This window comes from Rhinopithecus bieti, unplaced genomic scaffold (assembly GCF_001698545.2).
Source record: "Rhinopithecus bieti isolate Rb0 unplaced genomic scaffold, ASM169854v2 scaffold_13207, whole genome shotgun sequence".
Lineage (NCBI taxonomy): Eukaryota > Metazoa > Chordata > Mammalia > Primates > Cercopithecidae > Rhinopithecus > Rhinopithecus bieti.
The window spans coordinates 5,649,172-5,665,616 of NW_016807866.1; the positions used below are offsets into that span (position 1 = coordinate 5,649,172).

Below are 16,445 nucleotides of genomic sequence, written 5' to 3' on the forward strand. Positions count from 1 at the left end.
ATTCCTCAAGAAAATGGTAGAGACCTGGACAGTTAGAGGGAGAAAAAAGTGTCATGATTAAACAATACAAATATTTTCATTTTGAAAAAATAAAAATCATTCAATATTCTGAGCTACCAATCACTCTAAATAAAGCAGGGAAGAATGAGAATGCCATCACTAAAAAAAAAAACAAAAAAAAAAACAAAGAATAATAAAAAAAAGAAACAATAAAAAACCAGGGATTTATTTCAATCTTGAAATAATTACCTTCTGTCAAACAATTTAAACTCATACAGTTAGCAAAAATTTAAGAATAATCTAAATGAAAATTAAGGGGGCTGGGCATGGTGGCTCATGCCTGTAATCCTAGCACCTTAGTCCAGGAGCTCAAGACCAGCCTGGGCAACGTAGGGAGACACTGTCTCTACAATAAATTAAAAAATTAGCTGGGGGTGGTAGTGCACACTTGTAGCCCCAGCTACGTGAGAGGCTGAGGCAGGTGGATCAGTTGAGCACACGAGTATGAGGTTGTAGTGAGCTATGATGGAGCCATTGCACTCCAGCCTGGGTGACAGAGTGAGACCCTGTCTACAAAAAAGAAAATTTGTGCAATGGAAAAGTGATTATTAAAAAATATAGCTTTACTTGAACAGATACTTGTGTGCCGATGTTCATAGCAGCATTATTCACAGCAGCCAAAAGGCAGAAGCAATCCATGTGTGTATCAGTGGGTGCGCAGAAAACAAAGTGAGATCTGTGCATGTAGTGGGTTAGTACTCAGCTTTAACAGGAATGAAATTCTGACATGTGCTACAACATGGATGTCAGATCCTTAACATGGATGAACCTTTTTTTTTTTTTTGAGACGGAGTCTCGCTCTTTTGCCCAGGCTGGAGTGCAGTGGCCCAATCTTGGCTCACTGCCTGCAAGCTCTGCCTCCTGGGTTCATGCCATTCTCCTGCCTCAGCCTCCCGAGTAGCTGGGAGTACAGATGCCTGCCACTGCGCCCGGCTAATTTGTTGTACTTTTAGTAGAGACAGGGTTTCACTGTGTTGGCCAGGATGGTCTCGATCTCCTGACCTCGTGATCCACCCACCTTGGCCTCCTAAAGTGCTGGGATTATAGGCATGAGCCCCTGCGCCCGGCGACATGGATGAACCTTGAAGACATTAAGTTGAATGAAGTAAGCCAGTCACAAGAGGACTAACACAGTTGGTTTTTGGGTGGTGTTCCTTCACATTACTTGAATTTCTACAAATACCTGCAATTTCTAGTCTTTCCTGGGCTATAAAGGAACTGGATTTTATCTAGCTGATTGGTTTTTGGCGGTTCAAATAACAAAACTACATTTTGTGGTTAGTTAATTAATAGCTGCAAATAGCTTTTACAAGCAAGGAGTGGGGGAAACGTGTGTTTTGGAACTTGTTTCCAAGTAGTTCCAGCCACAGGGTTTTTGGGCAAACTCTCTGGGCTGGGTTTGAAGTAATCTTCTAAACTAAGAATTAGAATTTTTTGGCTGGGCACGGTGGCTCTACTTGGGAGGCTGAGGCATGAGGATCGCTTGAACCCGGGAGGCAGAGGTTGCAGTGAGCTGAGATTGCGCTAGTGTACTCCAACCTGGACAACAGAGCAAGACTCTTGTGTCAAAGAGAGAGACAGAAAGAGAGAGAGAGAAAGGGAGGGAGGGAGAGAAGAGAAGAGAGAAAGAAGCAAAAGAAGAATTAGAATTTTGTCTTGTCTCTTGGTAATCATATGCATTCATTGGAGTCAACACTGGCCCTAGCTCTGTTTGGGGAAGTTCAGTTACAATACTGATTTTCCCTAAATGCTTCCTGATGCCTGGAATGGAAAAGGGATACACAGGGTGGGAGATCACTGTAGAAGTCTAAGGGGGCGCGAATGATTTGGGGGCTCCTAGGACACATTTTAATTGTTCATGATGGGCACTATCACGTCTGTTGTTCTATCTGAAAGATTCTTTAGTCGAAAACCTTTGCTTTGTTAGGCTATAGATCTGTTTCAACTTTGTATCTGAATTCTTTTTAGCCTTATTTCCTACCAACTTGGAGTAATTGATTTTACTTTCATTTTCAGAAATCGCCCCTAGTGGACATTCCTGTGTTGCAATTTTGCTATGCTTTTCTCCAAAGGTAATACAGTCTCCCGTCCTCCAAAAACTTCCTTAAATACAGATACTATGGCAGTGAGCATGCATAATATCTCTGGTTTTATTTCTAGACTACTAGAGAGCCATAGTTCAGAAAATATCTTAAAGTTGTCATAATTTCTTCCCGAGATATTGATCTATACTTTTCCTTCTCCAAAAAGTTAACATCTTAAAATCTGTGCACTGTATCTCGAACACTTTAAATGAGCAAAGCTTTATGTGAGGCCTATTCAACTTTAAAAGGCTCAGATTTGCATTAAATTGATACAGAAAAAGAAAAAAAAACACAGATAGGGAAGTGTTCAAGACCTCTTTTAGAAAAAGGAGAAATGGGCAGGGCACGGTGACTCACGCCTGCAATCCCAACACTTTGGGAGGCCGAGGCAGGCCAATCACTTGAAGCCAGGCGTTTGAGACCAGCCTAGCCAACATGGTGAAACCCCGTTTCTACTAAAAATACAAAAATTAGTTGGGCATGGTGGCACGCACCTGTAATCCCAGCTACTCAGGAGGCTGAGGCAAGAGAATTGCGTGAACCCAGGAGGTGGAGGTTGCAGTGAGCCGAGACCGCACCACTGCTCTCCAGCCTGGGTGACACAGCAAAGCTCTGTCTCAAAAAAAAAAAAAGGAGAAATGATTCTTTCTGGTGACGTTCTCAGTGTGCCTTCCCGTCTTTGATGCAGAGAAGTTTCTGCTTTGATTTGCTAAGTTAATATAGATATTAGGTATCTTAGCTAACAGCATTAAAGAGGATTCCCCAGGTTTTTCCCCATGGATGAAAAATAAGCTTTACTGGACCTCATTCAGATCTTACAATGGCCGCATCCCAGGCGCAGCTCTGTGTTGCTGTAAATGAGGGTGAGGGGGCTGGGTGTGGTGGCTCATGCCTATAATCACGGCACTTTGGGAGACTGAAGTGGGTGGGTCACTTGAGGCCAGGAGTTTGAGAGCAGCCTGGCCAGTGTGGTAAAACCCCATATCTACTAAAACCACAAAAAAAAATTAGCCGGGGCTTGGTGGTGTCGTGCCTGTAGTCCCAGCTACTCAGGAAGCTGAGGCAGGTGAATCACTTGAACCCAGGAGGCAGAGGTTGATGTGAGCTGAGATCACGCCACTATACTGCAGTCTGGGGGACAGAATGAGACTCTATCTCAAAAAAAAAAAAAAAGGGCGGGGGGTTGAGGGAGGTATAGACCACTTCTCAGGGAAACCTCAGTATCCCTACATAGCCATCAGGAGTCTCACCATAAATAACTCCGACAACCAGGCACAGGCTCCTTGATTCACACAGTTAACATTCCGTGGTTATTCCCACTCACCACATTCTGAAGTTGCAGGACGGTAAATCGAGGCCTCCTGGTAGATGACCAGGATGGGGTTAAATTCAGACCACTTCCCCGGTGAGCATCATTGTCGTTCTTTCCTCCAGGAGTTAAAGATGAGCTGATCACTTCCCTCCGATGACAGCTAATATATGTTATGTTGCTGGCGAATGTTGACTGTAGGGGCCTAAGGGATAGCCGAGCTTTCCCAGCAGCTGCAGGTTAGATTTGGTCATCCTCCTTTTGCCGAGGAGGAACCACCTAGGTCACACAGTAGGTAGTAAGTTGGAGAACCAGGACTTGGACCTGGGACACTCTGACTGCAGTCTGAGCTTTCATTTCCTGAGCTGTGCTGTCTCGCTTTGGAGCAGTCGTCTCAGAATCCTCATTCTGAGAGCTACAGAGCAGGGTAGGCCAGTTTCCTGGTGAGTGTCCCGGGACCTAATGCTTTGCAGCCTTCCGACAGGTGATGCTCTGTTACCAGCCACTTTAGGGAAGCAGAATATCAGCTCTCGAAAGGCCTGAGAGATCAGCCAGGCACAGTGACTCACGCCTGTAATCCCAGCACTTTGGGAGGCTGAGGCAAGTGGATTTACCTGAGTCCAGGAGTTCAAGACCAGCCTGGCCAACGTGATGAAACCCCATCTCTACTAAAACTACAAAAAAAATTTAGCCTGGTGTGGTGGCAGGTGCCTGTAATCCCAGCTCGGGAGGCTGAAGAATGAGAATCACTTGAGCTTGGTGGGGCAGAGGTTACAGTGAGCCGAGATTACGCCACTGCACTCCAGCCTGGGCGACAGAGCAAGACTCTGTCTTTAAAAAAAAGGAAAGGCCTGAGAGATCAAAGTTGATCATCTAGTTTAAGGCTTTTATTTTATAGACAAGGAAACCAGGCAGCAGTAGGATTTCAGGTTCCCAAATTCTACTGCTGTAGTATCTCACCTGCCAGCAGTAGGATTTCAGGTTCCCAGACTCCAAGTGCTTGCCAGAATACCAAAGTTTAGCTTGTATATATTGTAATTTTTTAAAAAGAAAAAGGTCGGTGGGGTGTGCTGTTTACCCTTTGCTTTCCAACCACCAGGATCTTAAATGTGCTTGTAAATAAATGTTGTATTTTGCCTTGTTCATGGTTAAGTGTTTTTCCTATCTTTAAAAAAAACAGGCTTCCAGTACCAGCCTTGCAAGAGAACTTTTCTTCACTGTTGGGAGTATTGAAGGAGTCTGTACAGTTGAATCTAGCCCCACCTGGGTATTTTCTGCTTCTCAGGTATCATGTCACCACATTGTCATTGTGTAATATTTTCTTTTGGCACATATTTTATTTCTGCAGCATTTTTAATCTGAAGCTGACTGTCTCCCAACAGCATGCTGAATGACTTTGTAACAAGAACTCCCAACCTGGAAAACAAGAAGGATCTAAAAGACCTGCAGGTTTGTATACGAAAGAGGTTCAGCCAAATGATATTACCCAAGCAGTGCTGTCCTCCTTTGGGGGATATCAGATAGCAGATAGGCAAGAGACGTTGGACAGAATCTGAGGTTAGCTTTGCACTTGTTCTCAAGTCTTACTTCCCCGCTCGCTGTCTCTGGAGAGTTCAGTCAGACCTGGGGCCCAGGTTTTCTCATGAAGGTTCTTGTGTAATGCTTGAGCAATTGATTGTGGAACTGACAGCTGCACCCCTCACCCTCCACGCTGTATGCAGATGTATGTGGACCTCACTGTGAAACATAAGTGGAATAAGAAATCTATCTCCTGCCAGACACGGTGGCACACACTTGTAATCCCAGCACTTTGGGAGGCTGAGGCAGGCAGATTGCTTAAGCTCAGGAGTTCGAGACCAATCTGGGTAACATAGTGAGACCTCATCTCTACAAAAATACAAAAATTAGCCTAATGTGGTAGCTACACCTACATTCCCAGCTACTCAGGAGGCTGAGGATCCCTTGAGCCTGGGAGGATGAGGCTGCAGTGAGCTGTGATCGTGCCACTGGACTTCAGCCTGGCAACAGAGAGAGACCCTGTCTCAAAAAAATTAAAAAAAAAAGGAAGCTATCTCCATACATGGATATTTCTTTTTTTTTTTCTTTTTTTGGGGGGGTGGGGGGTTGGATGGAATCTCACTCCGTCACCCAGGCTAGAGTGCAGTGACACGGTCTCAGCTTACCAAAACCTCCACCTCCTGGGTTCAAGCGATTCTCCTGCCTCAGCCTCCCAAGTAGCCGAGATTACAGACACACGCCACTACGCCCGGCTAATTTTTTGCATTTTTAATAGAGACAGGGTTTCTCCATGTTGGCTGGTCTGGTCTCAGACTCCTGACCTCAGGTGATCCTCCTGCCTCAGCCTCCCAAAGTTCTGGGATTACAGGCATGAGCTACCACGCCCAGCCTCCATACATGGATTTCTTTCCTTAAACGCCTTATCTCCCATTATAACAGTAATATATGCTCATAAAAGTTTGTTTAATACTGAAAAATAAAACTCATCCATAGGAGAAGGAGAACTCAGAGTGGAGTGCCAACTAATAAATATGGAAGTTATGATGAAGTTGGGATAATCGCTGTTTTGCAAACCATTATAGACGTTGATTCAGATGGCTTTTCTATCATATTTATAGCCTTGGCGATACTACTGCTAATCTTTATGATCCCTGGCATTTGTGAAAGGTATATCCAGAAATAGCCTCAGGTCCGCAGTTCTGAACCACAAGAGTACTGTATAAAGCACAGTAGGCCGGGCACGGTGGCTCACACCTGCAATCCCAGCACTTTGGGAGGCCGAGGCGGGCGGATCACCTGAGGTCAGGGGTTCGAGAGCAGCCTGGCCAACATGGTGAAACCCCACCTCTACTAAAAATACAAAAATTAGCCACACGTGGTGGCACACGCCTGTAATCCCACCTACTCGGGAGGCTGAGGCAGGAGAATCACTTGAACCTGGGAGGCAGAGGTTGCAGTGAACCAAGATCTCACCACTATATTCCAGCCTGGGTGACAAGCATGAAACTTGGTCTCAAAAAAAAAAAAAACACCATAAAGCATAATTAGAAAATTCCGGTGCCTCCTCCTTTGGCCTTGGCTTGTAGCCAGAGAAGAAAATGTCATTACAGTGCCGATGCTGCCCGTCCAGGTGCCGGGACAGCACTTGCTCACCTAAGCCCTCCCTGCATTTGTGGCCTGTTGCCTGTAGCAGGCCCCTCTCTCTTCAGCCTGCCTGGAGAGGGCTCTGGCCACAGACATTCCCTCCGTTGTTGCAGCTGGCACGCCTCTTCTCTGCTCATTTTGGTTGAGGGGACCAGGTGGCATCTGCTTCTTTCTGTCTCATGACACCTGGCATCCCCAACACTAATTCCTTCCTACTATTTTGAGCCACACCCTATACTTCTTCCCCACTGAGGATATAGAAAAAAAACAAAGTGTGATTTTCCTACCACAGTCTCATAACATAGAATACTTCAGTGACCTCGTAACCAAACTGTGTGGGAATTTCTACCCACCAGCAACCAAGCTAGTAGTTCTGCAGTGGACACTAGATAGGCGTCGTCCAATTCCATTCAATTCTGGCATTCTCCACCTAGAGATATCTTCAGATCCCGCAGGTTGAGGGCGCAGTCCCACAACACTGCCCCACCCCTTCAGATGCCAAACACAAGCCCCAAGTGTTTTCATCTGTGCTTCTGACAGACCAGCTCTAAATTGGAGTTCCCCCATTCACTCCTTGGGTTCTGTTAATTAGCTGGAGTGGCTCATGGAACTCAGGGAACACATTGAACAGTTTATTTTATTATTTATTTATTTATTTATTTTGAGACGGAGTCTTGGTCTTGTTGCCGAGGCTGGAGTGCAATGGCACGATCTCAGCTAACTGCAACCTCCGCCTCCCAGGTTCAAGCGATTCTCCTGCCTCAGCCTCCCGAGTAGCTGGGATTACAGGCGCCTGTCACCATGCCCAGCTAATTTTTGTATTTTTAGTAGAGACAGAGTTTCGCCATGTTGGCCAGGCTGGTCTTGAACTTCTGACCTTATGACTTGGCCACCTCAGCCTCCCAAAGTGCTGGGATTACAGGCATGAGTCACCGCACCAGGCTGACCAGTTTATTATAAAGGAGATTAGAAAGGATACAGATGAATTGATGATTAGGCAAGGGACGTGGGAAGGGGCACGGAGCTTCCATGCCCTCCTTGGGCACCACCCTCTAGGAACCTCCACATGTTTAGCCATCCAGAAGCTCATTCGAACCCAGTTACTTTGGAGTTTGTGGAAGCTTCATTACATAGGCATGATGGATTAAATCATTGGTCATTGCTGATCAATTTAACCTTTAACCCCTCTCCTCTTCCTGGAGGTTGGGGAGCTGAAGTTATCTGGGGATCCACAGCCACAGCCATCTCAGTAGCATACAAAAAGACACATATTACTTTGGAGAATCCAAGGAATTTAGGAGTTATAGCTGGGAAATGGGGAGAAAGGCCAAAAACATTTCCACAATATCACACCCATCCATTCAGTGCTTTCATCAGTCCTTACAGGAACTCCTCTAAGCCCCTAAACCCTTTTCCTGACTTTCCTCTGCCCTTCACACCCAGCCCTGCCTAAGTTAGCCAATTAGCCAGTTCCCTCAAGTGCACCCACCCAGCAGGTAAGTGTGCCCTGCTTCACGCCTCAACACAACTGCTGAGACTGGGAATCTTGTGGCACAGTTGAGATCAGGATTATAAAATTCTCAGATGTCAAGAATTATAGCCACTCTTAGCTGGTGACACTTGATGACACTGACTGAGAAGCCAGCTTCAAGTTTGTCTCTCTAGCTACTAACCAGATTCTTTACTGATCATACTCCTGAGAGTAGATGACTCCTCACTTTACCCCACTGAGTCAGTTTAACTTATTGACCTTTATTTCTTGTTATATTATTGAAAGATGCATTTCTAGGAAGAACCCGTGGTCCTAGATAAACCAGAAAGCCAATCCACTGAATACAATTTATGGCTTTTTCATCACGTGCTGCGATGACTTGCAATCTCTGTATATTTTACCTACATTGGCCAGTATAGTAGCCATTAGCCACAGATGGCTGTTGAGCACTTGAAGTGTGTCTAGTCTACAGTCTGGGCAACATAGGGAGACCTCATCTCTACAAGAAATTTAAAAATTATCCAGATGTGGTGCCATGCGCCTGTAGTCCCAGCTACCCAGGAGCCTGAGGATGGCTTGAGCCCAGGAGGTCGAGGCTGCAGTCAGTCTTTTTTATTTTTATATTTTGAGATGGAGTCTTGCTCTGTTATTGGGGGAACCCACCCCCGGTATTTCAACATAGGTTCTTCTGTTTTCCATAAGTGTTGGCCAGCTGATAAATAGAGACAGTATAAAGAGAGGAATTTTACAGCTGGGCCACCGGGGGTGACATCACATATCGGTAGGACTGTGATGCCCACCCGAGCCTCAAAACCAGCCAGTTTTTATTAAGGGTTTCTTTTTTTTTTTTTTTTTTTGAGACGGAGTCTCGCTCTGTCACCCAGGCTGGAGTGCAGTGGCCGGATCTCAGCTCACTGCAAGCTCCGCCTCCCAGGCTCACGCCATTCTCCTGCCTCAGCCTCCCGAGTAGCTGGGACTACAGGCGCCTGCCACCTCGCCTGGCTAGTTTTTTGTAGTTTTAGTAGAGACGGGGTTTCACCGTGTTAGCCAGGATGGTCTCGATCTCCTGACCTCATGATCCACCTGTCTCGGCCTCCCAAAGTGCTGGGATTACAGGCTTGAGCCACCGCGCCTGGCCTATTAAGGGTTTCAAAAAGGGAGGGGGTGTAAGAACAGGGAGTAGGTACAAAGATCACATGCTCCAAAGGGCAAAAAGCAGAACTACTTAAGGAGTCATAACGAGTCACTGCTTCTGAGGTAACAGGACAAAGGGCAAAGGAAAAAGCAGTAACACTGACTTAGGTAGATACCTTAATCAAAGGCCAACAGGCAAAGGGCAAAAGCAGAAACTAGTGATAGGGTCTCGATGATATCTCCAAGCGCTGCTGTACTTAAATCTTGATAACATCTTCAACAGAAAACAGGGTTCCAAAAGCAGAGAACCGGTCTGACCACAAATTTACCACAGAAGGTGGAGTTTTTCCCCCACCCTAGATAAGCCCTAGGAGAGATACTGCAGGAGACCAGGGCGTATCTCAGTCCTTATCTCACCGCATATAGGCAGACACTCACCAGAGCGGTATACATAAGGCGTGATTATGGAGAGGCACGTCATCCCCGGAACAAAACATTGCCTTCTACAACCAGAGTATTGAATATTAATATTCCTTGGCTAGAAGAAAAAAGCATTTAGCAATACCTACAACATCCTACATAGTACTCCATGATTATAATATGAAGCTACTCTGCAAGAAGAAAAATATAGCTTGTTTATATGCATGGTACCCTTTGTCTTCCCTTGTTGCCTAAAATCACTGCTATTCTGTTCTTTTCAAGGTGCACTGATTTCATATTGTTCAAACACACATGTTTTACAATCAATTTGTACAGTTAACACAGTTATCACAGTGGTCCTGAGGAGACGTCCATCCTCAGCTTACAAAGATAACAGGATTAAGACAGGCATAAGAAATTATACAAGTATTATTTGGGAACTGATAAATGTCCATATTAAAATGAAATCTTCACGATTTATGTCCCTCTGCCACGGCTCCAGCCAGTCCCTCTGTTCGGGGTCCCTGACTTCGCGCAACACTCTGTCACCAGGCTGGAGTGTGGTGGTGCTATCTTGGCCACCAGGTTCAAGCATTTCTCCTGCCTCAGCCTCCCAAGTAGCTGGGAGTACAGGCACACCCCACCACGCCTAGCTAATTTTTGTATTTTTAGTAAAGACAGGGTTTCACCATGTTGGCCATGATGGTCTCGATCTCTTGACCTTGTGATCCACCTGCCTCAACCTCCCAAACTGCTGGAATTACAGGCATGAGCCACCATGCCCAGCTGCAGTAAGTCTTGATTGCACCACTGCACTCCAGCCTGGTTGACAGAGAAAGACCCTGTCCTGCCCACCACCTCCCCCCCCAAAAAAAAAAATGTGGTAGTCTGAATTGAATGTACTGACAGCAAAATACTCATTGGATTTCAGACTTAGGGCACACACAAAAGAGAATGCAAAATCTCATTAATAGTTTTGTTTTCCTTTTGAGACAAAGTTTTGCTCCTGTTGCCCAGGCTGGAATGCAATGGCACGATCTAGGCTCACTGCAACCTCCACCTCCCGGGTTCAAGCAATTCTCCTGCCTCGGCCTCCAAAGTAGTTGGGATTACAGGCGTGCACCACCACACCCACCTAATTTTGTATTTTTGCTAGAGACAGGGTTTCACCATGTTGGTCAGGCTGGTCTCAAACGCCTGACCTCAGGTGATCCGCCCGCCTCAGCCTCCCAAAGTGCTGGGATTATAGGCATGAGCCACCATGCCCAGGCTATTAATAATTTTTATATTGAGTGCATGTTGATAATATTTTGTATATATTGGGTTAAATAAAATATATTATTAATTTTTTTTTTTGAAACGGATTCTCACTCTGTCATCCAGGCTGGAGTGCAATGGCATGATCTCGGCTCACTGCAGCCTCCACGTCCCGGGATCAAGCGATTCTCTTATCTAAGCCTCCCGAGTAGGTGGGACTGCAGGCATGTGGCATTGTGCCCAGCTAATTTTTGTATTTTTTTTTAGTAGACTCAGGGTTTCACCATGTTGGCCAGGATGGTCTCGAACTCCTGACCTCAAGTGATCCCCCTGCCTCAGCCTCAGCCTCCCAAAGTGCTGGGATTACAGGCATGAGCCACCACACCCAGCCTATATTATTAATTTAACTGTTTATTTTTACCTTTAATGTGGCTCCTAGAAAGCTTAATGTTACATATATGCTCACAGTTGCCTGCATTTTATTTCTATTGGACAGTGCTGTTTTAGGCACTTAACATTCTTTTCCTTAATTAACTTCCTTTCCCCGTCGTCCTGATTCTTCTCAGGAAATCACTCAGAAAATCCTAGAAGCTGTGGGGAACATTGCCGGCTCTTCCTTGGAGCAAACCAGCTGGCTAAGCAGAAATCTGGAAGTGAAGGCCCAACCTCAGGCCTCTCTAGAAGAATCTGATGCTGAGGAGGACCTGTATGGTAGGTGGAGACGGGTCAGCAGATGGTGCTTCTGGTCAGCGGGTGGTTCTGGCTTTTCCTTAAGAGAGATCTTGAGTGTTCTCACCACAAAAAGAAAGTATTTAAGGTAGGCTCGATGCCGTGGCTCACTCCTGTAATCCCAGCCCTTTGGGAGACCAAAGCGGGAGGATCGCTTGAGGCCAGGAGTTCGAGACCAGCCTGGCCAACATGGCAAAACCCCGTCTCTACTAAAAATACAAAAATTAGCCAGGCATGGTGGCACATGCCTGTAGTCCCAGTTATTCGGGAAGATGAGGCAGGAGAATTGCTTAAACCTGGGAGGTGGAGGCTGCAGTGAGCTGAAATCACACCACTGCACTCCAACCTGGGCGACAGGGTGAGACTCTTCTCAAATAAATAAATAAATAAATAAATAAATAAATAAAAGTTGAATGTTAACAGACGGGAGTACCTGAGTCATATGGACACAATTGGTATGAAAGGTGGGAGCTGATGGCTCACATTCATGCAGTGCTTTTGGGGACAGTAAATGGTGACCCATCCATCATACTTAACACACAAATGCCTCTTTCTGTTCACAGATGCTGCTGCAGCTTCAGCAATGGTGTCTTCATCCGCCCCTTCCGTGTACAGCGTGCAAGCCCTCTCTCTCCTGGCAGAGGTAAATACACACCTGACTTGTCATCCTTTATGGAAATGAGTGCTGTCACAAGTTGTTGCAAAGACATTTGTTCATTCTCAGGTGCCAGTGAGCGTGGGCTGCACCCTCCCAGGTGAGCTCGTCCATCAGGCAGCATTGGCCTCAAGCTGCACCGTGGAGAGTCTTGCTCTGTTGCCAGGCTGGAGGGCAGTGGTGCAATCTCGGCTCACTGCACCCTCCGCCTCCCGGGTTCAAGTGATTCCCCTGCCTCAGCCTCCTGAGTAGCTGGGACGACAGGTGTGCACCACCACACCCGGCTAATTTTTTGTATTTTAGTAGAGATGGGGTTTCACTGTGTTGGCCAGGATGGTCTCAATCTCCTGACCTTGTGATCCACCCACCTTGGACTCCCAAAGTGCTGGGATTACAGGGGTGAGCCACCGCACCCACCCATGACTGCACTTCTTATTGTCACTTGCTTCCAAGGGTTTCTGATTTCTTTTCCTTTTTTTTCTTTCTGTTTTCTTTTTTTGAGATGGAGTCTCGCTCTGGAGCCTGCACTCAGGCTAGAGTGCAGTGGCGTGATCTCGGCTCACTGCAACCTCTGCCTCCTGGGTTCAAGCAGTTCTCCTGCCTCAGCCTCCTGAGTAGCTGGGATCACAGGACCTGGCTAATTTTTGTATTTTTAGTAGAGATGAGGTTTCACCATGTTGGCCAGACTGGTCTCAAACTCCCAACCTCAAGTGATCTGCCCACCTCAGCCTCCCAAAGTGCTGGGATTACAGGTGTAAGCCACTGCGCCCAGCCAGTTTGTTTTCTTAGGGTCTTGTTCTTTTAGGTACTGGCTTCCCTCCTGGACATGGTTTATCGAAGTGACGAGAAGGAGAAAGCTGTGCCGTTAATCTCCCGTCTGCTTTACTATGTTTTTCCATACTTACGCAACCACAGGTAACGTCATCGTCGCCATTTCTTCCCACCCATACGCAGAAAAATATGTCTTGAGAAATGAATCAAGTGGTTTTCCTTGCACAGTCCTTGACCTTGACCCTCCTCTCTTCCCACTCCCACTCAGTGCCTACAATGCTCCCAGCTTCCGGGCTGGCGCTCAGCTGCTGAGCTCCCTGAGTGGCTATGCCTACACAAAACGAGCCTGGCGGAAGGAGGTCCTGGAGCTGTTTCTCGACCCTGCTTTCTTTCAGATGGATACTTCTTGTGTTCAGTAAGAGATGCTGTCCTGATAACAATGTGCTCTGGATCATCAGGTGGAAACAGTGTTTTGGTTTACATAATTCTCATTCCTGAAATAGAAGCAGAGCCATAGCGTCAACCCAGATAACAGGACATCCCTGTCACAGGCTCGCATGTTGACCATGTGTTCATGGGAAAGGGATTAAGTCTTTTAAAGTACAAAGAGGAATTTCACTTAATTCAGAGAGCATGTTATTTCTTGGCTGGGCACGGTGGCTCACACCTACAATCCCAGCATTTTGGGAGGCTAAGGTGGGTGGATCACCTGAGCCCAGGAGTTCCAGACCAGCCTGGCCAACATGGCAAAACCCTGTCTCTACTAAAAAATTCAAAAATTAGCCAGGCGTGGCAGCGCACGCCTGTAGTCCCAGCTACTCGGGAGGCTGAGGTATGAGAATTGCTTGAACCTGGGAGGTGAAGTTTGCAGTGAGTCAAGATCCCACCACTGCACTCCAGCCTGGGCAACAAGAGTAAAACTCCATCTCAAATAAATAAACAGCATAACCTGGGGTTCCAGTGATATTTGTTCTGTCTAATACTGCTTTGTCTTGTAATCGGCCAGTGTTAAGATGGTAGAGCCCACTGGGTGACCCTGGGGGTATCTTTACCCCACTTCTCGGCTGATACTCCACAAGTTCTTACTGAGATCTTGCAGCAGCCAGGCAGATGAGACTCAGATGCAAGATGTGCTCCTGGGCCTTTTCCTGAGATCAAGAAAATCACTCAGGGCTGGGCATGGTGGCTCATACCTGTAATCCAACATTTGGGGAGGCGTAGGCAGGAGGATTGCTTGAGCCCAGGACTTGGAGACCAGCCTGGGCAACAAAGTGAAACCCCATCTCTACAAAAAAAAAAAAAAAAAAGAAAAAAATTAGCCAGGCATGCTGCTACATGGAAGCTACATGGAAGCCTGAGGCAGGAGGATCACTTGAGCCCAGGAGATTGAGGCTGCAGTAGGCTGTGATTGTGCCACTGCACTCCATCCTGGGCGACAGCGCAAGACCCTGGGCCCTGTCTGAAAATAACCAGAAAGAAAGAAAGCTACTCCTTTATTAATGACAGGAAGACTCGCGATAGAGGGTAGAGATTGGGAACCTTTTTGTATGGCATGAAAGCATGGCCACCCCCAGAGGGCTGCTGGTGGTCCTATGACCTCCCTCCATGTGATCTTGTTGCTCTGCTGGGGTAGCCCATTTGGAAAGAAGAGCTAAGGGTGGTATTTGTCTTCACTGCCCCACTCTTTTCATCAACACAACTGTGTGAATATCATCCTGTATGAACATATTTAAGAATAACCCTTGAAAAAGCCAGAGTGCCTTGTCAATTTGTTTCTTTGTGGTAAACTGGAAAAAGTCATTATTCATTCCCTATGTTAGGGTTATAAATGAAAAGCTTTAGCGTAGCTTTCTTTTATATGTAAACTATTTATTTCTATCACTAACTTCTTTTCAGAAAGCAGTTTATTTGTTTGTTTGTTTGTTTGTTTTTGAGATGGAGTTTCGCTCTTGTTGCCCAGGCTAGAGTGCAATGGCACAATCTCGGCTTACCGCAACCTCCGCCTCCCAGGCTCAAGCGATTCTCCTGCCTCAGCCTCCCGAATAGCTGGGATTACAGGCATGCGCCACCATGCCCTGCTACTTTTGTATTTTTAGTAGAGATGGGGTTTCTCCATGTTGCTCAGGCTGGTCTCGAACTCCCAGCCTCAGGAGATCCACCCACCTCGGCCTCCCAAAGTGCTGGGATTATAGGCATGAACCACTGCACCTGGCACAGAAAGCAGTTTTTAATATATCTTAAGAGGGTATGTTATTTTCTTCATGTTTTGAATCAAACTATCATCCACTGCAAATTTAATTGATTTTGCTTTCTTTAATATCCAGTTGGAAGTCCATTATTGACCATCTTTTGACTCATGAGAAAACAATGTTTAAGGATTTAATGAGTAAGTTCTGTGTTACTTTTGCGTAACTCACACTTGATAGGATCAATGCCAATAGAACCAGTGTTTATCATGTCTTTCCGAACCCTACTCACCTTTTATGGTGCTGTCTAAGCCGCAAAGACTGTAATGTGATGTTCATAATATGGCAGAACTAAATAAATGAGTCTTTTCCAGTTGCAATTTATTGACAAGAACGCCGTGACAACCTTTTTCATAGTTTTGTAGTGGAGCAATACTGCTGAAAGCATCTAGCTCCACATCTTGACATTTGTGCTGAAAGTAATTTCCATAATTTACTAGGAGGACTTTTCTACACCTCAGATCCCTTCTCATGCACTATCATTAAGTATCATTAAAGAAATAAGTATTGGCTGGGCACAGTGGCTCACGCCTGTAATCCCAGCACTTGGAGTGGCTGAGGTGGGCAGATCATTTGAGCCCAGGGGTTCAAGATCAGCCTGGACAACATAGTGAAAGCCCATCTCTACAAAAAGCCGGGCACGGTGGCACACACCTGTAGTCCCATCTACTTGGGAGACTGAGGCAGGAGGATCACTTCAACCCAGGAGGTCAAGGCTGCAATGAGCTGATCCCACCACTGCACTCCAGCCTGGGCAACAGAATGAGATCGTGTCTCAAATAAGAAATAAAAAGAGAAATAAGTATTTTTAAAAATATACATGGGAACAATAATCTCATGTCCTTACTTAATAAAGATCATTATTTTTCACCAGGGAATATAGAATTACACTAGTATAAATTTCCTGTCACTTACCTCCAATTGTGGTTTTCTCACTAAGTAAAACATATTTGCTGTATTTATTCTAGACATGCAGAGCAGTTCTTTGAAACTATTCTCAAGTTTTGAACAGAAAGCCATGCTGTTAAAGCGCCAAGCTTTTGCTGTCTTCAGTGGAGAACTTGATCAATACCACCTGTACCTTCCACTGATACAAGGTAAGACAGCTGTCTTAGTCTGTTACATG

General features: G+C 45.9%; 1 protein-coding gene across 2 annotated transcripts in view; it reads left to right on the forward strand.

Annotated features, from left to right (window-relative positions):
- Nucleotides 1-16,445, forward strand: part of DOP1B (DOP1 leucine zipper like protein B) — a 122,853-nt gene that overhangs the window by 96,417 nt on the left and 9,991 nt on the right. For both annotated transcript variants that reach the window (XR_001887647.1, XM_017883968.1), the window contains exons 24-32: nucleotides 2,077-2,132; nucleotides 4,634-4,738; nucleotides 4,836-4,902; nucleotides 11,485-11,629; nucleotides 12,211-12,290; nucleotides 13,108-13,217; nucleotides 13,342-13,488; nucleotides 15,398-15,459; nucleotides 16,288-16,416. Coding sequence is in view for 1 of the 2 variants with exons in the window: in XM_017883968.1 (XP_017739457.1) it covers nucleotides 2,077-2,132; nucleotides 4,634-4,738; nucleotides 4,836-4,902; nucleotides 11,485-11,629; nucleotides 12,211-12,290; nucleotides 13,108-13,217; nucleotides 13,342-13,488; nucleotides 15,398-15,459; nucleotides 16,288-16,416 (901 nt within the window). In the remaining variant the exon portion in view is untranslated. The remainder of the gene's footprint in view (nucleotides 1-2,076; nucleotides 2,133-4,633; nucleotides 4,739-4,835; nucleotides 4,903-11,484; nucleotides 11,630-12,210; nucleotides 12,291-13,107; nucleotides 13,218-13,341; nucleotides 13,489-15,397; nucleotides 15,460-16,287; nucleotides 16,417-16,445) is intronic.